This window comes from Bombus bifarius, unplaced genomic scaffold, assembly GCF_011952205.1.
Source record: "Bombus bifarius isolate JDL3187 unplaced genomic scaffold, Bbif_JDL3187 scf7180000009125, whole genome shotgun sequence".
Classification (NCBI taxonomy): Eukaryota; Metazoa; Arthropoda; class Insecta; order Hymenoptera; family Apidae; genus Bombus; species Bombus bifarius.
In genome coordinates, this window is record NW_022884914.1 from 1,827,909 (window position 1) to 1,851,243 (window position 23,335).

At 34.5% G+C, this 23,335-nt stretch overlaps 1 protein-coding gene across 10 annotated transcripts in view; it reads right to left on the reverse strand.

The window, feature by feature from the left end:
- Positions 1-23,335, reverse strand: part of LOC117213773 (phospholipid-transporting ATPase ID) — a 69,762-nt gene that overhangs the window by 11,977 nt on the left and 34,450 nt on the right. For 6 of the 10 annotated variants that reach the window (XM_033459409.1, XM_033459411.1, XM_033459418.1 and 3 more), the window contains 2 exons: positions 13,970-14,847; positions 5,407-6,001 (listed from right to left, as the gene is read on the reverse strand). In XM_033459409.1, the coding sequence (XP_033315300.1) occupies positions 5,407-5,511 (105 nt within the window). In that variant the 5' untranslated portion in view covers positions 5,512-6,001; positions 13,970-14,847. Of the gene's footprint in view, positions 1-5,323; positions 6,002-11,738; positions 12,415-13,969; positions 14,848-23,335 lie in introns of those variants that run through there. The other 4 variants (XM_033459412.1, XM_033459417.1, XM_033459413.1 and 1 more) reach the window with 4 other exon arrangements.

Genomic DNA, 23,335 nt, shown 5'->3' on the forward strand with positions numbered 1-23,335 from the left:
TAGACTAGATATGTTTGCTATGAATGGATCTGTTTAATTTATCTTATTTTAAGAAGTATATTTTATGCTCCTATTGCTACTTCAGATCGGATGTTAACAAATAAACTATTCTAAAAACGGCGAAAAGCTGGCCTTAGCTTAAGCATTTATAGTTCATAAAAAAATCCTTAGCTTTAAGGAAAGAAAAATAACGCTATTAGACTACTTGAAAGATTTAATCTCTGATCTATAATTTTTTCACCGTTGTTAAATATCTCGTTTCAACTCTACTTTTCTAGATAAGTAAGCTTTCTCTAAAAAAAAATTTTCTGCTATAAAAAGAAGAAATATTATATGGAAAGAAAATACTCATTAAAATACCCGTCCATTTTAATTCATTTGGAAACTGAGTTGTCATATTCGATCAGTAAAACGGGAAAACGGTTGTGCAAGAACGCTGAAGGTATAATTATAGATCGTGAATATTCATCGTTCGGTCTTAAACCAGTTTATATCTTGGAGAGATTAGAAGAATCGCAATTCCCCACGTACCACTATAGCCTGTTCGAAAAGTTTTATTCTCCGATCCGAAAGAGTTGGGAATTGCTACGAAAGAGAATACGCACGATAGGGATTTAAATAGATTTAAACAAGAGTAATCGAACGGCATTCACGGTGAATCATTAATGGTCGTGATTTCTATTTTCCCTCGCTGTTTGCACAGCCCCAAGGAGAAAGGAAAACAAGCTAACGATGCACAGGTTACCGGGAAGATCTATTTCGTCGAAAGGAGAAAAGAGCCAGAATACTGAATGGAAAGAGAGTTCCCTAAACGCGTCTCTTTAAATTTGTTTTTTCGGCTCGGGACAAGCTAAAAGATCGACTTACATTCGCATTGTTGCATCGCGAATACTCCAATAACAAGCGAACTAAACGCGCATTAAATTCTATAGTCATTCCTTGGGAAGATGAGATACAAAAGTTTATACATATGTATGATTGAAAAGACGTGCATGTAAGAGATCGAAGGTTAAAGTAGTTGATTAATTGAAAGAAATTAAAACTTTTGCTGAACTTTGAAGAATAGTGTGAAATAATCATGTTAGACTATTTAATCATAGAGTGATCGCGATGGCAAATCCCTTGCAATTACGCTTTCAATGATACGTTTCTAAATGTAACAGTGTTTGTAGAAATCGCTTGTATTTTTCGTGTGATAAGTACAAAAGTTGAAAAAAAAGAACAAATTTTTTTGCCTGTTAAATGATTTAAGAGCGAAGAAGTTCAAAGTTTTTATTTTACATATTATTCTGCAATTAAGTAGTGCAAAATAATACTCTTACTTAAATCTTCAAAATTCTGCCAAAACATTGACATTCTCTTGAGAAATGGATTTTCTAATGCGATTTCGTTATCGTACAATCGATCACAGAATGATGAACGCTTTATCAAGCAAAAATAATCTGCAAAGAGCATATGGATTCTACATGTAAGAAGTTATCGATTGGTTTCCATTTTCCGTGGTAGACGCCTCTGACCGGTCTCTATTATATATGCTTATAAGTACGTTATTGGTGGGAAAGGGTATAGAAAAATGATTAAATATCGTCGTCGATGCTCCAGAAAGCGTCGCATTTGAAAACTGTTAAAAGTGCAGGATAGTAGAATGACTTGGTCGCGTGCGAAAATGTGTCATGGACAGCGTATGATACAAGTCGACAGACTTTTCCGGCGTCTGCAATAAAGCCGCGATATGCAGATGACCGTAAAGTTGAGTGGCTATAACGGATCTTTATTGTGTTACGCAGATCCGTTCGAGTTACCGTGCTTAACGCCATTTATCGAGGATTATTACACTCCATTAGGATAAAGTATTTCATATATCCCTCATGTTTCTTAATTTCCTTAACTATGTTGCTTCGGTTATTTACAAGTCGACTGAACATTTTTTTAACGTTGTACGATATTTCAAGCGTGAAGAAAATATGAAAAACTTATTGTTGGAATACACGATTTGCGGCCACAATTTTATGTTGAATATCTTCTTAAAACACTATAAACCTTTTGTCTTTGCTAAAATTATTATTGCGAAAGTAAGATTGGAAGCAAGATGGAAATACAAAAGCTCAAGAATCACAGCTTGGTTAACACCATTAAGGTCTAATTCTTTGTTTCCAGTCAATTTATATGATTGAGTTTTGTTCTCTGACATCATAATTATGAAAGGGATTTCCAAGAATTTGCTCCATTCTTTCATTCATTTTTTTCCCTTAGATTTTACGTTTTGCGCTGTAAATATTGTAATTTGTAATGAATACTATAAATACCGCGAGCAGAAACTTTTTAAGGACTCGAAGAAAATTTATGATAATATTAATTAAGATTCAAGTCCGTCTGTATGTAATTCAGACTTATTACTTTGATGATAATTAATGATAAGATTAAAGATCAACCGGGATCGTTTACCAAGTCTTTCATAAATTCAGAGAACAGTTCTCGTTTGAAGATGTTACCATTTTCTTTATTATTAAAGTGTATAGTTATATGGAATTTATATCGTTCTAAATTGCATATCAAAAAAATTGCTAGTTACGTCTGTTTAACTCAGCAAATATGTACATCTATTGGAATAATAATATTTTCACTTTAATTTGTAAAATCATATAAATGATGGAATTATGTAAATGTTACGTAAATGAATTATTCTTTAATTGTTTTCAACGGTACAAAACTCCATATCATTATTTTTTGTTATTTTCATTGATACAGATGCATGTACATAAATCGAGTATAAAATCCTTGATGAGATATAGAAACGAATGTTAATTTCTTATAAAAGCCATTATAATTTTCGCAACAAATTGAACGTCGATTAAGAATTATGACAAATATCTTTATTTATATCACCAATCTATGATATTGATAAAAAAAAATAGATTGTGTGAAGTTTGCTTGACCATTCTGAAGAAATTCTCCACAAACTGGCTCATAAATACCTCACCACTTCTTTATTCTTGCAAGTTGGTTAAATGCTACACGTAACATTCATATTACGTACAACAAGATTAGACTTGCGTGGAAAATCGGTAAGAAATAGTGGAAAAACCGTACAAAGAATTTATTTCAACATTTTTCCATTGAAGGAGGATTCGAACTGGGGACCTCCGCTTTACTGAAACTGGCATCTTACCGATTGACCTAATGCTCACCTTACTCTCTACTTCTTTTCATACTTCATATAACATATATATATATATATGTAGAAAAAATTACATTTTATCTAAATTACTATTTTCTATTATCTTTTATTTTCACGATATAATGATTTTATAATTGGTTTATAATTGATTTGATTTGATAATGTAATTCCATTTTTTATTTTACCTATTCTTAAATTTTAAGGATAATTTAAAGAATGAATTCACGTAAGGATTCCACTGATGCAACAATTTGTACTTTCGTTAATCGGATTTCAACGATTACCTTGAACGTTGATCATTGCTTGGTTAGCGCGCATGGTCATGATGGCATATATGTATTTATTTAACTTATTATGACCGCGTGAAACAAATTTGACTATCGTATCGGTAATTATTTTCTCGTTTGTGTTTAGAGACTAGAAAATAAATTGTTCAATTACTACTGCATACGTAAGTTGTGTAATTTGCTACAAATATAACCTCCAATTATTTCTTGTGCTCATATCACAAAATATTATTTCAATATCTGTTACAATTCATTTCTTTAAAACATAATTTGCTTGATACTAAAATATTCGCATAACATATTCAGCGAAACTATTTAAAAAAAAATTACTACCGCATATAAAAGTGCGGTATTAATTTGGTTTAAAAATTACGATAAAATTTCTATAATGCAATTTCTGTAATATTTCCATAAATAATCATTTAATAAGAACCATTTAATGTTTTCACACTTAAACTTTTATAACTTATTACAAGTTATAAATTTTTATAACTTTTACAACTAATAGCAAGGGGAATAACGAAGCGACCCGATTCCGAGAGGGATCACCCTATATACGTATGAACTAAAGAAAAACCAGACTCTAGATATATATCTATTTACGGCATGGCACTTAATTGAAACAGTTCATATAGCGATTGCAGGTTAATATATGATATAACCCCAAGGCAATTGGCTTATTCGCACGTACATCTATCTTCTAGTTTTACCTATGACAGATGTTCTGGTTTTGATTATTAATAACTAATATCATATTAATATTTTTAGAGTTTGTAGCATACATTCTAATTGTAAAATGTTTTCAATATATGTATGTTAATCAAATCTCTTTAATGCAGTCAGTAGGATCATAAACTCACTAGACGCAGAGTAATTTTTAAGAAACGCGGCGCCATCGTGTATTTCCTTTTTTCATTTGTCATTGCAAAATTTGCTTAAACTTACAAGCTACTTTGTTTTCTTTTCTCTGTACGTTTCATCTGAGAATGGTAAACGAGGTGAATATGCCGTCGCGTTATGCGTTAAGTACACAAACATCGGTAAGACGATGGAAATTTATGGGACTTTCATATCGAGATACGTAAACACTAGTGCATACGAAATAACATAGAGACACTATGCAGAGCTTATATTTCAAGCTCCAATCAAACTTATAGTACACAACAAGATTTCAGAGAACTAGATGAAACGGACAATTTTATGCAGATTAAAAGATGGCGTTACGAGATATAAAAAGCATATTTGTTTCTAGAAAGGCACGAAAATCATTTTCCTACTTTAAGGAGTATTCTAGTATACTCAGGGAACCACGTAAGAAGTGCATTGATCGTTAAACGGCACACGACAGCCACCGAACGGAAATCCAATGAAGATATACAAAAACATACAAGTTTTTAACGACCAAGTAGGTTAAAGCCTCAAGTACTTCTCAAAAATGAAATTTCCACTCGTTCATCGCTTGATAACGATATGTATTTAATTTTCAAAAATTATATACGCGGTAATGAAAACGAAACAAAGTTCATGATACAACTGGAAAGCACATTATCATGTTCATAGAAAATTAATTTACCTCGTAATACTCGAATGATCTATTCTTGATATTCAATTGATACAAACAAATACATATTTGAATTTTAGTGAAAAAGATATGACATACGATAGTCGTATATTTTTGTAAATTATTGTAGGACAGTAATCGTGTCATTGCATTACCAAGAACTAAAATATACTCTACTAGCGACCTCGCGCTATCGGCTACGTAATTAGACGTGACTTCAGGCAAGTCTTTGCGTTTTTGCCGAAGCCACCGCGCGACTTCCGTTCGTCGTGTCCTCGAGAGGATTGGAGGACTCACCTCGAAGACCTCGAGTTCCAGCGTGTCAACCTCGACGCTCATCGTCTATCCTACGCAAACTATAAACCTTGTATAAGGCCAACCTCTTCTTCCTCGTGGCACTTTAGCCGTGCCGACGAGACGATGTCCGCCTCGCCTCTTACATATTTCCACCTGGGTCCCTCCTCTTCTTCGTCCTCGCGAATCATTGCAGGAGCAGGACGGCATTAGCCCGTTAACTCTGTTTTCGTTGAAACACGATGCCTGTTTACGTTCACGTTTCTACTAATCATCCGATGGTTGTGTCTTTTAACCGGCATCTTTTTTCCAATAGTAACATGTACTATTTTGTGTTACGAGGATCTCACTATTTTTCGTGAATAACCACTTAATGAAGTATCACCGACAATCTGATGATTTTATCGCACGTGTTTTTGAGTTTTCATTTGGCAAACGTCGTTGGTTAGTTCACAAGAAATCGTCGTAGCGTGATTTCACGTTGCTTCCTCTACGATGATTCTTCTACCGAAGGAACAACAAATGCGTAGCGACAGTGTCACGTGATAGTATCAACACAATGTTTTCGTGACGAAGACTGGGACCATTTGAGGTCGTTGAAAGAAGATCTATCGTAAGAAGGCGCAATTTTCGATATCTGCTAGTGGTGGCGCGAACTTCCTACGTGGTTGAAGGGGGTTTCTGTAAAGAAATCATCTTGTCACCTGATCCTGCGTGCATATATAAGGATTCGTTTACCGTTACACGTTCGTAAAGTGTCATTACTGCGTCGAAATATTGCGTGGAAATTAGGAAACGATTTCGAAATGTTAACGCTAAAATTGAATCATCCGATTGTCTGAGGTATGAAACATCGCAAAGAAACATCGGCCAGAAATATCAAGCTATTTTTGTTTAAAAAATACGTATGTTATGAACACATTGACCTCCGCTTAACGATGTTACTTTCATTCGTGTTTAAAAATAAAATGAAAAATAAAAGTCAAGCGAAGTTTTCCGTTGTCTATTACGAAAGATTCTTGGCAAATTTAAATCAAAGTAGAATTATCGCTTCCACTTCATACGATGTCGGACGTATCTAACGTAACCCTCTAACATGGAATTTGATTAATTATCAGGGAACAAGCATCGCAATCATCTGTAGAGGTTATTTCTCGATTAAATCGTTAACGTTATATGTAAAATGAATGGGAATGCAGATACTGTACATATACAAAAACGTTACGTTGCTTGTATGCGGTTACGTATAAATTTTATACTTGTTGCATGACATGTGGGAACGCTGTTCAGTTGCATGGGATCGATATTTAATTTATTATCGGAGAATTTCAGAGATCGACATTAATTAAGAAACTTCGGCGGAACATTGTTTTCCGATGTATGCCTAAATAAGAATATGGCCAACCTATTCCTGGAATTTTGTAACGCTGCGACGATATTACATTACACAGAATTTAGATGATATAGGTATCTGCTCGAGACTTATTAAAAATATACAAATTTATTTTAAAACTTCTAAAGTCTCACGATAAAACATTTTTTAAGAAACTTAGTTACGAAAGCAAATGAAAACCAACCAATAATATTGTTACTAAGATAATAATAATATTTCTATGAATAAAGTACATCGAGATAGACTCGCATGTTACGGAGAATGAATTTCTGTCTCATACGATTACGTGTACATCTGAATTACGTAGTCATCACAATGGCATAAAAGGCATAGAACTACGAGTATACTACAATAAATAACGAAACGCGTGTGTATTTTTCGTTTGATAAATAAGATTCCCCTTGTTGAAGAAGATAGAGGGGGCTAGGGAAGAAGATTCAATTTAACAATGCCCCCCGTTGATAGAAGGAGCACGCGACAGGCGCGAATCCTTTTTAACAGCGATGTTTTCTTCGCTTGTCCTTGATTCCGTATACACGAATGATGTCAACGTGTTCGACGAAGCCGCTTTGGGCGTCTACGAATAAAAATATCCGGTGTGTGTACCTCCTTAAAGTATTAGCGGTTCGCCACGTTGTGTCTTGATCTACAGTACGGCTCGAGATTTCCAGGGAATCCATGACGAAGAAGAGCAAAACCGCTCCGCTAGCCGATCTCCTAAGACGCGAGAGCTACGATAATGGCTCTTACGTAAGATGCCAGTGGCTCTCAATCGGTGGCAATTCTGTTGTCGTTTTCGCGGAAATTGGTTTTACCGTACGAACGCAGTCTGATGTTTCTATCATTGTAAATACGCGACGACTAGACTGTATGGACGCACCATGAAACTATTTTGGAGTGTGCGGCCGATGCTACCAACTTTACCGAACGATAAATCGGAAATACGCGCGCACAGTACACTAACGTTCATAAGTATCTAAACGCTTTGGTAGATTTGTTTTTGCAAATTAATTACGAGTTAAGCTCCAGAAGCAGTATCTATCATGTGCTTTTTTGTAAAGTCAATAGACTATAGATTTAAATGATCTACTAAAAAATAACAGTAGTATATATTTTCAATTTATAATTAAATATACAATTCGTCCATACCGACCATTTTATATATCATTGTTTGAAATAACGTGGTAGTCTGCCAGTCTAAAAGAATCTTCTTTATTTAACTTAGAGCTCAGAAAATTAAACTATCTTTTGTGATAACAAAATATAGTTCTACTAGCTTGGATTATTTTAGAAAATATATAAATATCTTATCGCGTTATGATATTCTATTATAGAACAGATAAGAATAAAGAATAGAATCATTGTAAACTTTTTATCCCCAATTTCTTGATTAAATTATATCTCGTGGAAGAGAAGCAAATTGTCCAAATACTTTAAGCGGTATTGTATAGGGTATAGACGGTAGAGCTCGTATTCAATCGCGTCTTGGTATCTTTCGAAGGCTTTCAGCCGGATCAATTATAAGATTTCTTAATGTGATTTTATGCTACGTCATCTCTTTATACGAATAATTATTGATTGTCCTCGAAATTCTCTTCTAATACCGGATACGCTCGATATTTTCGTCCATACGAAATCAAAATACACACCCATGTTGCAATCGTAAATATTGTTGATTACAAAAACGGACGCATACGTGACGGAAGTTCATCGCTCAAAGCAAATTGATCGTTTCACGGACTTTTATCGTTACTCTTTTCTTTTCTAGGCGCACAAAACAGCACGAGATGAATAATCTTTTTTTTTTTTCGTTCTTTTACTTGTTGCGTGGTACGACAAGGCAAAACATTTTTAAAACCCTCTGATCTATTATTATCGTTGTGTAAGCAAAGTGTTATAGTTTTAATTTAATAAGCGACGCGATGGTATAACACGTAGTTAGCATATAAATGTAATAAAAAGTATATTATAAGTTAACGATGAATTGAAAATGAATGATCCACAAAACGAAAATTGTTGAAATTTCTAAACTCGAATCTCTAAAGTTAACCCTGCAACGAACTACCGCAACACGGCTGAAACTTGCAACGAGATTCTTTATGATTCGTTTTAGCAGGGTTCACTTGAAATTTGCTTGAAAATACAGCCTCTCGCCGTCTCAATGATAATGGAAAAGCTAGAAGAGATCTCGTTTCCACGCCCTTCTTCTATTACGTTATTTCACTTCAGAAATAAACCCGGAGTTCGAGAAGGCTCTCGGCAGATTGTAAATTGGTTCTTGAAAAATGAGAAATCGTGTCGACGCCACGTGTAAACCTATTACATTAAGAATGAAGTAAGAGAAATAAGAAAAAAAAAAAAATAAATAACGGAACAAATTTCCACATACAAATATAAACAGAAAAAAAGGAACAAAAATTCAATTTATCCTCTCGCTCTTTCCATTACGAGAAATCAATAACGTGTCTTATTTACCGGTTCGATCGAGCCTCGGCAATATAAGACTTTTCCAGTCTACACGATTGTTATATAATCCACATTTCATGCAACACATAAGATAACAGCGCTAAAACTCATTAACGAGAAACGGCAAACATCATTCGCAAACTTTTTACTTTGGAAGCTGCCGGTCTTAAATCCAATAGTTGGCACTGATTCAGCTAGTTCGAGTTATCGACATCAATGAGAAATACATATCTGTTTAATTGCATCTTTGTGGTAGCCAAATATAACGTTCTTCGTTTCTTTTTTCTTTCTTACATACATCATCAAGAAGAGGAATAAAAGAGGTTTCCTTACTCTTTTTTTTTTTTTTTTTTGTAGAAGAAAGGAAGGGCAAATGTTAATGAGAATGGGAAAGTACAGACATTTGCGTTGTATTTGGAAAGTCTCAAAGAGGTAGGCGACGGAAAACAAAAAGGGTCGCAATTCCAATGACAAATGGAAGGCGTTGTTACACCATGCGTTTCCTCCGTTGGTGAGGAATTTTAACGGAATTTAGTACGCACGCTGTTATAGACAGTGTCGCGATATATAATGAGTTTAGCGAGTTTCCAAGTATCTACAAAATGGCAAGAAGAAGACATAGAAGTACGAATGAGTATGTAATCCTTCAAAATTATATCTTGTATAAATAATCTTAAATAGCTAGATTTAAAACGATTTTCTTTTATGATTTGTAACTAGACTCCAGATGTTTATGCATTTAAGGGGAATTTAAAAATGTAAAAATGTAAGGAACCCATATAGTATTCAAAGTAAAGTACTTGTTATAATATCTATGGGGTGAAACAGATGTCTATCTGAGGTTCACAAAAATGTGAAATTAATTCATGAAATTTATTTTAAGTTATACAATTGTCAAAATAGTAATCAACTAGAGAATTCATAAAAAAAGAGAGATAAAATGAGAAATTGTGAAATAAAATATTTTTTTAATAGCTTAACAAGTTTCATCGAATAATACGTTTGGAATAATTGGTTATATCAATTTTTAGTATTTTTAGTATTGTTGTTTCAGGTTGTATACTCGAATGTTGAGATCTTTTCTCGCCTCTTTATATATATATCTGTTATAGCGTGTAGTAGTTGGCGTTATTCATGCTAGTTTGTTTATTATTGTGCAACTATTCATTTATGGAAATGGATAAGGAAAATTAATAATAGTGTGCGAAATATTTATTGTACGCGGTCGGTTTAATGCTCGTGACGTTCCATTTCGATATTTCCAGACTACGATAACTATGTCGACTTCCTGAGGCTAAATACTTCGTAATGACTCAATTTCGTGAAATTCGCGCAGAGAAACGATTGCTAAATGATTAAGAAAATGCTTCGTTGCATTAAACAGGAAGATTATCATTCGGTTAAACATCTATTGTTTATATTTATAAATATTATATCGCCAGATTACATCTAAAAACTCATCGATTTTAAAATCTGCAAAAATTAATTCGAAATATAAGCTATTCATTAAGATGGAAGTGTGGCAGTTATCCAATAAAATTTGTAACATTTAACGATAAGATCAGACCTTAAAATAGGTTACTTTCCAATTCTTTCTTATATATTAAGCAATACACACAAACAATATTTTATTGGAGACCCGGGAAATCTAAAAATTATCAGGCAAATTATAAAAGAGAGCATTTTTTTTAACAATGCTCTATACAAATAGAATGTATCGAAAATAAATTTTTAATGTCAACTATTAAATATTTGAAAGAAGAGAGGTTTAATATTCCCGACATTTTTATTGAGGTCATAGTTTCAACACGTTGCGGAGTATAATAAGGAGGTAACAATATCATCTACAATCATCGACACCAATCACAAGCAAGTCATTTACGGGTAGATTTACATTTGCTTAGGAAATTGCTAAATGGGCGCCGTCACTGGCGTCAAAGGTGCTCGAGTGATTCTGTGTCTGTTACGCCCATTTCATTTCTTTTGTATTATACCATCAATAAAATGCTAAAATAGATGGACAACTAACCTGATTTGAAAAGAATTTAATAACGCGCGTCAGACCATATTCTAAATGCACGGCTATAGACGATGAACAGACAACTATTCCGGACGAATAATCGTCGTCTATGGAAAAAGGTAGTTTCTATTAACGCATACACGTTATATACGTGGGAAACAATGAAATATACGTATGTAGACAAAAAATTATATCTATCAACGAGCTTGACAATCCTAACGACTAAGTAGGTGATACACTGTAGCTACTTAAACGTCTGCAGAGCAACGTTTCAACGACATATATATTCGCCTAAATGTATTATCAGACGACTCGTATTGTTGATTATCCTGATCGATTATCGGCATCTGATAGGAAAATCGTCAAATCGATCGTATCGATTCCTGGTTGTTTCGTTGATTTTATACTACATAATCTATAGCTGAAATACGATACGAGATAAACGTTTCCTAATTTCCCAGTTCGACGTTAATAGACGTTACGATCATTTTCTACGGCAGTATATGACCTTCGTTTTCTTTCTAAGGGAATCAGGTTACCTCGTTGTTTTCGCAGTCAGTGCAAGGGTACAGGCGGTCGAAGCGCCCGCGTCGACGAGGGCGACGTCGTTATAACGATCGCCGTTGATGAGAGAACATATCGAGGCCGTTTAACGTAAAATTTCGCCAAGAAAATTATTCACTTTGATTCACGCACGGGATAAACGTTTGAAATGTTTGCCACGGTAATCAATAGTTCAATGATGATGCTTCCTTCGAAATACGTCTGAAGGAACCAACCATATAGAAATCCACACTAGAATGTCGCACAATGTCGACGATGACAGCAACGAATAGATCGAGATGCGACACGGCACTGATATACTCCATTTACGATTTCTAGGATAAACCGATCAATCGGTGCGTGTTGGGTGGGCACCATCTATCGTTTCGACGATTGTCGAACACATCGGGCACCGCCGGCATTCTATGTTTTTTGCCACTGTCAGCACTATCGTCACCATAACCATTATCTCCGACACCTCTTCGACTTGAATTATATGCTACTATTTACAGATTACCATATCGCGGAATACAGGAATCGAAAGTTACACGTCGTATAACCGCGTATACATCTCACGTCTCTCATGCACTGCACGAGGGTGCCGTTGCACGACGGCGTGCTTTGCACTTCGAACAGTACAACGAAGACCCGAGTCGTCGAACGAGGTATTGTTCGATGATCGTCGAGAGACTTCAAGGCGTCGTCCCTTGACGGCGCCACAAGTCACCTCGCCGGTGGTGCCGTGAACATTTCAAGGCAACAACCACCGCGTTCGTTGTTGTCGGGAAACATCCACCGCTTGGGGGTAAAGAGGATTGCTACGTTAGCGATTGCCAGAACAGTTAAGCCTTTTGAATCAATGTTGGAGGTTTCAGCGCGAAACACATAGCGGAAGTTGTGTAACATGTAATAATGTTTTTACTTGTTGCAATGTGAGCTAGATATCGGATGCGGTTCGTAGAGGGAGTTATCAATCATTCGATAAACTTTAAACGTCCATGAAACGCTATTATGACAAATGTAACAATAATAACATACACTGTATCGTTTCAACAGTTGGACAAGGAGATACTTTTCTCATTAATCAAAGATTAGATTCAGATGGCACTATACAAAAGCCTTAGATCACCTATCATAATGATCTTATAATGGTAACTACAGTAAGCTACGCTAGAACGAATGAAATTAGTCCTCGAACCACGTTCGTTATAGCATCTGTTCGTTGCAACATATATCGAAACATATGTATATATTTAGAAGTAACTCGTCCCAGGCCCACAGTTAAAAGCAAGATTATCACCAGTACAACTGTTTGAACAATCGTAAAATGTAATGTAAACTAAAAAATAAGTGATAAAAACAATATGAAATTTACTTATTTAATGGGAATCATAAATTGATGAGGCAATCATATTCGCCAGCCTTCTTCAGCTTTCGTTATCTTTCCATAAGCAACTCACTGTGCCCATTGATTGTGATATTCGGTACTCGTTCATCCTGGACCACGTTAGTTTATAGTATTATTCACGAGTTATTACGTTACTTAGTTGTCTTCTACGTGATAGATATTACTGAACGAGAGAAAGAGAGATTCGAACATACTCGTATCATCAGTTAGTGTTTACTCTTTACGATCGTAACGAACGCGGAGTAAAAAAGTCGCCGGAGCGACCGATATTTCTTTGTGCTCGTTGTAGCATCTTTCTACGTTATAGAATTCTGACGTTAGTCATGAAAGTTGTTCGTTATAGCATACCTTACTGTTATAATATTTTCAAAAATATTTCTACATATTGTTGTATATACATTTTTAGATATTCTCTTACAAATTGTTAAGATTACTTTCTCTCAGGGCTCTACTTAGAAAGTAAGTTATATGAAGAAAGGGTAGAAGAACGCAATAATGTATTGAAAGATTATACAAGAAAGATCAGATAAAGTATCAATTATTAATTCTTGGATAAAACACTCCTTGAACAGTAACAACAAATTTAGAATAATACCAACTATTTTTATATACATTTATATAAACATCTCCCTCTGTTAGATAATTTAAGACTTTTGCACAGTATTGTACATTTGCATCAGACTACCGTTTACAATGAGAATCATCGTGCAAATATACACAGGCTAATTACAATAAAATTGCGTCAACAAGTATCACGAATTACGTGAGTTTTCCATTTATGAAGTTACCTGTATGTTAATCAATTTAATAATCACTCACCTTGCATAGGACGCGTGGCAGCGCTGCGCGACATTGTTTGTGTGGTCTGTTAGGCTGCAGCTCGGAGTTAGGCGCTTTTGGACGGAGTTTGTAGATATGTTTCGCGCGAGATGTGACGCCTGTTAAAAGTACTTCCTCAGCTCGAAGACTCTTCGCGACTGATTTTGTAAAAAATGCATCAAACTTACGGCACGTCCGCCGTGGTGTAAAAACGAGGGTAAAAAATGACCTTCTGCTCCCGTTTGACAATTGTGATACTGTTACGTGCGCTGTTACGTTGTTTCTCGCAGCTAGAGCTGTCGTTCGCGAATCGACAGTGGTCCCCGCTAATGGACACCAGGAACCAGTGTATCTTCTCGATATTGCAATTAATATCGTTTTACCGTTACTCCGGATGTTCGACTTCCGTGTTCCAAGAAGTTGATTATTATTATCGGCAACGTGGAGATAGAGAATCGGCAATTGTTTCAATTTACGGCGAAAAAGACGAGAGAAATTGAGGCACGTATAAGATAAAGATGACGCGTAGGCGGCCGTTTCCTTCGTACGACAAGCATCAAGTGTCGGATGTCTCGATATTCGACGAGAACGTTGAGGACAATGCAGGGCAAAGAACGGTGCCCTTGCGTTCAGGTCGGATATTCTGCGGCTAAATAATGGTGACAGGATATCCGGTGTGGGGGGTACGGGGGGTCCTTTGGGGGTGGCGTCCATGTGGGGTGAATGGTCACCTCCTTTCTTTCCTCTCTCCTACGACCCACCTCCTCCTCCAGGACCTCCTCGTCAGGGTGCCCCAGCTTTTGGTGTCCGAGAACACCTTCCCTGCTCGTCGCCAAGTTTCACTTAGTCCCTCCCACACTGAGCTTTGCGAGCACACGCTGTAACAGAACGTGACAAACCTTTAATTAGAAATCAAACTTCGATAAGTTATAATACAAAATACATAATAAGTTAAAATACAAAATTGTTATTTTTATATACAAACTATTCTGGTTGTAATGCTTTCCATTTTCACTTTTCAATTTTAATGCATCTTCAAATGCGTATATTTTAGCGGAACAGTTTTCTGCCCTTTCTAGTTCAAATCTAGTGTCTATCATTGTAGACAAATATGCGAAAAAAAACTGAAGTTTCATTATCTTTCCGAGTTATCTTTGCTTTTCTTCGTTCGACTTAAGATATTTAGTCGTTATATATTTTGTAACAAGTATACATAAAAGATAAATTACGTAGAGAACCTCAAATATTTTGATGTATCTTGAGAAATGAAAAAATTCTAAATGAAACATTTTAACTCAGCATTATGAGCATGTTTCATGAAAGAAAATACAGATAAAAAGATTTGTGAGATCTTTTATTTTTAGAAGAAACATCATGACAAAATAGACATACGTATACAACGATCAAGTATGACACATAACAAATCATGATGGTCCTTGAATAATCAATTTGCTTTGGACAAACGAAATCAATTTGCAATCAGATAATATTGTTGCGCACCACCTGCACAGTTATTGTAGTATTTTCCCTGTTATTAAATGTGGCATTGAAAATGTTTGAATAAATCGATTCAAAGTGATATGCTGTTATCACGAAATCTTTGTCCTGTAACACTATTCGACTAAATACCACCCAGAGATACTCCATTGATATATTTTATATTTACGGTGAGATCACTTCCTGTTTCCAGGAATAATTTTAATTCATCTTAATGGTTGAATTCTATAATTTTATCAATATAATAAATTTTATTTCGATGAGAAACTGTACCTGTCCCGAAAAGTACAGCTTGACTGTAAGTGCAGAATTTAGAATTATTGAATCGCACTTTATCCTGTTTCATCATTTTATAGCAAGAGGGAAGCAAAATAGCGACGTGAACAGAAGTTAAGTAAACTAAGTAAAGTACTTGGTACGAAGAATCTATAACTTGTATCATTTTCATCATCGCCAGTGCATTTTTAAGCAACCACGCAATTCGTGCAGCAAGTGGAATATGAAAGCCGAAGGGCAATGGGTCAGAACTACACACAGCTGATCCATAAGAACCAACAAGCTTAGCGGTCAATCGAAGCAAAGTCGCGACGTCCGCGATCTTATTCCGTATGCATGTATCCTTGGAGTAAAGTTTTTCATATCTGACGTGTTCGTACATAACGAAGAGTTGCATTAATAAAGCAGGGAACTTTTTTCACGTTATAAGTTTATTAGAAATCACGATGAAACACGCCTACTATAACAACTTCACATTATCATTTTCTCTTGAATAATACCTAACGTTTCTTTTTCTTTAAAGCACATGACCGTAGCTGAATCATAAAGGATAACGACACAATTTAATTTAGATTTGAATTAGATCACTTAATTTGAAATATTTAATTTTGATATGTTTTATTTTACGTTTCACGTGATAAATGCCATTGATGGTCTTTGTTAGATATAATACAAATTACAACGCAATTCACATTAAAGTTAGATTACTTAATTTATAATAAATATTTGATTTTAGCAATTTAGTATTTTATATCTTACGTGAGACGTGTCATGAATGACATTTATTACATAAAATTAGAGTGAAATATAATAAAAATAAAAATTCAGTAACTTGGCTCAAATCGATGATTCGTCAATAATTCAAGGATATTAATTAAACGTTATTTGCACTTGAGGCAAGTTTCAAAGGTATATGAAAAAATGATGCGATAATATTCAACAGCAGGGAGTTCCGACAGTGTTAAATTCTTCATAGTTCCATTTCCGTTTCGCCTGGTGGTTTCGCCTGATATCGAACCGAACAACGCGTGCTCTGCTCGCCCGCTTGAAAATCATTCCACCTTCCGTAAATATCATAGGTTACCTTTACCAGTGATTCATCGAAACACCAGTTGATTGGAATCAACGCATTGAATGGTACGATCAGCAGCCGAATTACGGTAATCTTTGGGTACATTCTGATTTAAAAGGAAACGCTATAAACAGTGTATGTACGTATAGCATCGTACAAGTAACAGTATGGCTCATAAAATGAAGTTTGATAAATCAACCAACTGTTAAACTCTAACTAACATGTAGTTACAGATATGTAGAACTAGTTTTATCGTTATAGAATCATCGACTTTTTAATATACCCTTTATAATACACTTAGATCATATTTTCAGAATGTTATGGGGATATGAAGTATAAAAAGCACAAAAAAAATATTTCTAAACTCTGTCTTTCGAAGGTGAAAGGTCCAGCAAAAGTTAGTTAGCCGATTGCCAAAGCACTTTCGTACAAACTTTCGTACAAATTTCTATTGAATACAATTTTTCTCATTTTTATCATAAAAAAGACACGATTACGTACAATATAAGGTTTCAGTTATTTTTAATAGACTAAAGAAAATGATAGAAAACGAAAATACCAAAACAGCTTCAAAAACTACACCCATATGTCGTACTAAATACAAATTTTATTGTACCTACACTGTGAGTCAATTTTACGAATAATAGATGTCACCTATCCCTGTTCTTCTAGATCAGAATATCTTCAGGATCATCGTTCTTGTATCAAAAGTTACAAAACTCCGGTTCTACGAATCAATGTGATCAAGATTACTCTTCTTGAAGCGCCGCGTCGGTCGTTCGGAAAATCGGTTTAAGGGATGACGAGTTCGGTATTAAAAGCTTTACATTGTAACGGTGACAGAGGTGTAACGTTAGCGGATCGCACCTGTCGCTATTAACAAAAGCGAAATCATGCTACTAGCGACACTGACCGTCGACCTACATGGAGAGTTCTTCATTGACGAGCATTTTTCATTCCCACTGTATTTGTGACCCCGATAAAACGGTACTGTAGGAGCAATCCTATGGGCTCACAAACACGCAACAATCACAACCCTATCGACTGAAAGCGGCGTTAATCGACCTTTAACTGTAGCCTTTGTCGGCCCATTTCCGAAATTCTACAATGCACGGCAAATATTCGCACGAAAATTTCATGCTTTTCTTCCTATTTTTATCCTCCCTTCGCTGTTTAAAAATACTTTTTACGGTAGTTATTTATAGCGAGCCATTAGAAGGACGAAATTACGCGTGCAACTCGTCCTTTATTGTAGAACTAATATGAAAGAGAACTGTAGGGAGTTCAAGCCTTCAAAGGGTGTAGATATTTATCAAATACAACTTGTTTCAAAAGTTACTTAAATGAATATTTTTTGCCGCTTTCATACATGCTTTTATTACACGTTATAGAAACTGCAAATAAAACTTCGTATTTCGTAATTGAAACACTAATAGTTTCGGTTACTAACAGCACGTACTATCTCGATACGAAACTGAACAAAATTGAAATATTGATAAGTTAATAATCGTGTGATTATAATTTTTAGATAAATCTATTTGTGTAATTTTGTCGTAGTATTATACTATCTTTTGAGATAATAATACGAGCCATACGTATCATAAAAGTATGAAAAGTATGAAATATATAAATATAAAAGATATAAATATATTGAAAAAATAGAAAAGAAATATAGATATCATATAATAGCGTATATTTTATAATCGATAGATTCCTCTCTTTATACTTATAGTCATTAGCCTACAACCTACGACATTATAACTTTCGTCTTTACTCTATTTTACACGATTGTGCGACATAATAAAAAAAAAGCTCAGTGTTATTAACATCATTAACGCCTTTCATGTTACGAATATCAATCCTTCGTTTGAAATTTTATCTCTAGTTTTGAAAATAGTTCGAAATCGAATTATTAGCTTAGAAAGATAGTGGAGGGAAGCTCTCTCTGAGGAAACATCGAGTCTGTACGCTATTTCGGGGATTTGTTTGATGTTCGTGTCACAGGTTGTTTGCGATGACGTTCGAAGGTTTTAGCTATCGGCATGAATGAGAGTTTAACGTATGCTTTATCCTCCCTGGGATGTTAATTGAGTTAACGCCGTATACGCTGTGTGCGGAATGTAATCTGCAACTTGAGGCTTTGCGAGCGTTGCAACAGATTTTAGCGTGGCCGAGTGACACTCTAAACACGAGGAATTTACTCTTCCACGACTTTCAACTTTATATTTCTCTTAACTGCAATTTCCAAAGTACTTATGAATATTAACTTAGTGCTCGGCAAACTAACATGAATTTCATCATTTCAAAAGATAACACCGCGAGTTGCACGTACATTTGTGGTTATTAAGTTGTACATCGTCATAAGTACAACTTCAAATTACGACAAAGATGAAAATTCCTACACTTTCATTGACACTCCGCTTTGCAGTTGTGCATTGAAAAAAGAATATCTGAAATATGTATCTAGGCGTCAACAAGAAGTTATTAAACAAATATAATGTTTATAAAATAGCGTAGAAAGTAAACAAATAAAAGATTAAATAACCAGTAGCAATTTTCTCAAATATGAAATAACAAGAGTTACGAGTTAACAATAAAAAAAAAAAAAGACACAAAAGGAAATCCCTAAAAATTATTTCGATTAGACGTCGTCAAGTTTTGAAGAATTTACGTATACGTTCGAAGTTAAGTACGAAGTATGCAACTTTGCATTATTTAAATCTGGTCGTATTAAAACAAATAATAAGTTTGCAGGGCCACGTATTATTAGTAGCAGTCATAAGAAATTATGGAGTTGGATCAATACTGACGCTCTTTCTTTGGGTGGTCAAACGTTTGAAATCGCGTACGAATTGACGTATTTCACAGAAATAACGAAAAATCAATAGGTTTTTAATAGGGTCGTGGCTAAAACATAATCATAGAGTGTGCCAATTTGTCAACGATTTCCACGAACACCGATATAATTTAATGGAATAAATGGGAAGGACGATGAAATCGACACGATAACGAGGTTAACGATATACAGATGAGCGAACAAAGGAATTAGCAATTTCAGATTAATCGTTCGATGCAGACAAACTTAATTTGTAATACTAAAAAGTACTCGAGTATAACAATACGTACACCTTTTATACCATGCATAAGTATACAGTCGTAAAAGTTCGATGTAGAATTATTTTAAACACATAGAAATCAGTGATGATTTGCACGAGGCTAAAAAAATTGAGATTATTCTTAGACAAATTTATAATGCTTATCAGTTACCGTTATCATTACGCTACTGTTCATATTTATTCGAACGACGTAAAATATCGATGGGCTAGTTACTGCGATAATTGAAATTTAAGATATCATAGTCAATGCACGATGAAAATTGTGTTAATTAATTGAACGACAAGTCCATCCAGTAATAACAACTACTTAATTCCTAGTTTATGTTTTGTAATCAAACTGGCCTATGATTTATAATTAGGAGTAGCTATAGAAAATCAAGAAGAACTTTAAAGAAAATATATCCTTAAAAAAGGATTGAATTTCGTAGATATTGAACATAGAGAAGACTAACATTTTTCTTTGTATCGTAATGCATCTTTCAACGATATATACATACATGTGAAAGCTCGCGTATGTATGTGCATGATACTTTAATCAGGGAATCAAACGCAACGTTAATCTCCGACGAATGTAATCTGTGACAATGAAAAATTTCAAGTGAAATTTATATTAAATGATTTATGTATAAACAACGACGACACTAACAGTAATCAAAGAAACGATTATATTGACCAGTGAAGATCAAGAACGTAATGTCACAATAAAGATAAATTAAATCATACGATAGATTACACCGAGAGTAGAAGAAATAAAAAAGTCGCATATGCAGACGATACATACGTGAAAAATGCACTGTCCATACGAGATACAGAGGTCGTCAAGGGGTTAATTTAGATACACAACAGTACCATATACGATGTTGTTTCAGCTCGCGCTTGCTCAAAGAAATCAATTTAGTTCTGTTTCAGTGCTCTCTTGTTTTAAATCGGCACAGCGCAGCGTCCCTGTTCCAATCGTTAAAATGCGAAGAGAAGAAAAGAAAAAGAAGCATTCGACATCAACTTTATAATAATTTTTTAATAATAATTTTATTCAAATAATTATCGTATAATAAAGGCAAATGATAAGGAACAGCTGGAACAAATAGAGTTCTTCGTGTCACGTGTATTTTAAACGCACGGGTATTAATGTGTCAGCATTTTAGTTCGTGCAATTTTTAGTACGCGAGTACTCGTGTAGTGAAGTATATTTAGCAAAGCGAAATACGTGTACACGATAGTCTATATTATTGTAGCGATCTGTTTATACATTCTAATTCATTCTACAAAAACATGGTGTACAAGAGAAATATAACTTTTTGTGAGATCGAGTTCAAGACCGTATGTAACAATTATAAATTATAATAAAGTTTGCTTTTTTTCATAATTAATTGCATTTTCTCCTTTTCTGTTCCGTACATAAGTACATGCATATATATGACCATATCATTGGAATTCATACAACGAATATTTTATGTGTAAAAGCATTTATGAACATAGGTTTTTAATGTTCCAGCACACGTATCAGATACTCCGTTCAATCGTTTTCGATTCGTAACTACGAAGATCACAGGAAAAGAATAACCCATTAAATAACTAATTTAAAAAAATTTTATTAATCATAAATTAACTTTGCTGTTGGCAAAAATTAATCGTATCTACCAATTACTATATGTATACACGTTCCTCGGTTGACGCACATAATCCATCACTGCTCGTACATTATCAATCCTAGCCAGGCTAACACGAGCCATAAAACGAAACACAAGAACTTCAAATTTCCCGTCATCGTAGACGAATAACCACGGTGTTTATCGAACACGAGTCGCTAAAACAAATAAAAGGGGGGAAGAAAGAATTGTATTATTTCTGTAAGGCACATCGCCTTACTGCAAATGTTTGATGGCGATAAGGAGCAAAGGTATCTCACGTCGCTGCAAATATCATAACGCGAAACACTGTGGGTTGTAAAACAGTCGAGATAACGTTTAACGCTCGGTAAACGCTCAGTCATCGTTTATCGTTTCAAAAAGGTGACCAATAATTTGTATCTTCTTCATGTCAGCCACCACGTTCTCCGCAAGTTCAAACAATTTACCTTTCACCCTTCGCAATTAATGTATCGTCGTGCCAGCAGCAGTTTTTCACTGATCACTACGTGTTATGTATATCGTTTCGAGTTTTCCTGTAGCGTTTTGTATTCTTATTCTCGCGATTGCGTTATCTTGCTAACTTAAATCTTATAGATATCGTGCGAGATTTTGTATCTTATTTTTCGTCGAGAGGTTTCGAACGTGACGTTCTACGCAAACATCTTTTAGATAGCCTCGCACATGTTGATACGTTTAGAATTGATACGTGAGAAACTGCTATATTTTGAAGGTACTAATATTGTTTGTGATGAATTTTTTTATCATTTATAAGATGCTTTATAGGATGTGTATATAGCATATAGGGTTCATATTTTCGTGAACTAAGAATATGAAATTCGAGCAGAGATTTGTTTCATTCATTAAATAAATAGATAATGTTGCAGATTACACAGCCATCCGTTTCTTTCGTTTATTTTGGTCACAATGCCTATCTTATATTTAGTCATTACCATAATACATATCGCATATTCGCTTCCCATTAGTGATTTAAACAAAGAACAGTTATCTCATATTATCTATATTACAACATATCTTTATTATTACAAATAACGACTATGTATCTATTTGTACTGTTTAGATCTAAACTTGTTAATTTGGTCTATGAAATTAATAATTTTTCACTCACTACATATCAAAGTGGGTACGATGATACCTTGTCATCAATTTCTCTATTTTGTTTGACGATATGTAATAATTATGAATTACGTTTTTCCAAATAAAATTTTTCATTGCTATAGAAATTCTCACTGTAGTATAGATCAAAGTTGCTGTATCTCTTAAACGCATGACGATAATTTTTATACGATATTTTAGTGCCACGCCCTCTCCATAAGACTGAAAATTCTCGCCATTAAATGAATTTTTAAAAAGTGATTTCCAAAACTATCTCCCTAAAATTTGTGATCTGATAAAATTTCAAACAAAATTTAAGACCACTAGCTCCTATTGTACTGATACAGTAAGATAAAAGTAGTAAATTTCGAAAAATCTATCCCTCAATAAAATATAAAATTGTAAAATATTGTAATTATCATACAGCGAAAGTATTTAGCAAAATTCGAAAATCAAGCTCGATTATTACTTTAAAAAATGACCTATTATTTGATAAGAAAAAAGAAATAAATAAATAAGAATATCATAATTATATACTTCCATTTGTTTAAAAAAAATTGTATGAAAGACGCGATCGTACACAGGAACGAATCCACCACCTGTTTGCTGACGCGTGCATACAGCTGAATCGACACTCCACGTTTTACCTCTAATTTTAGAG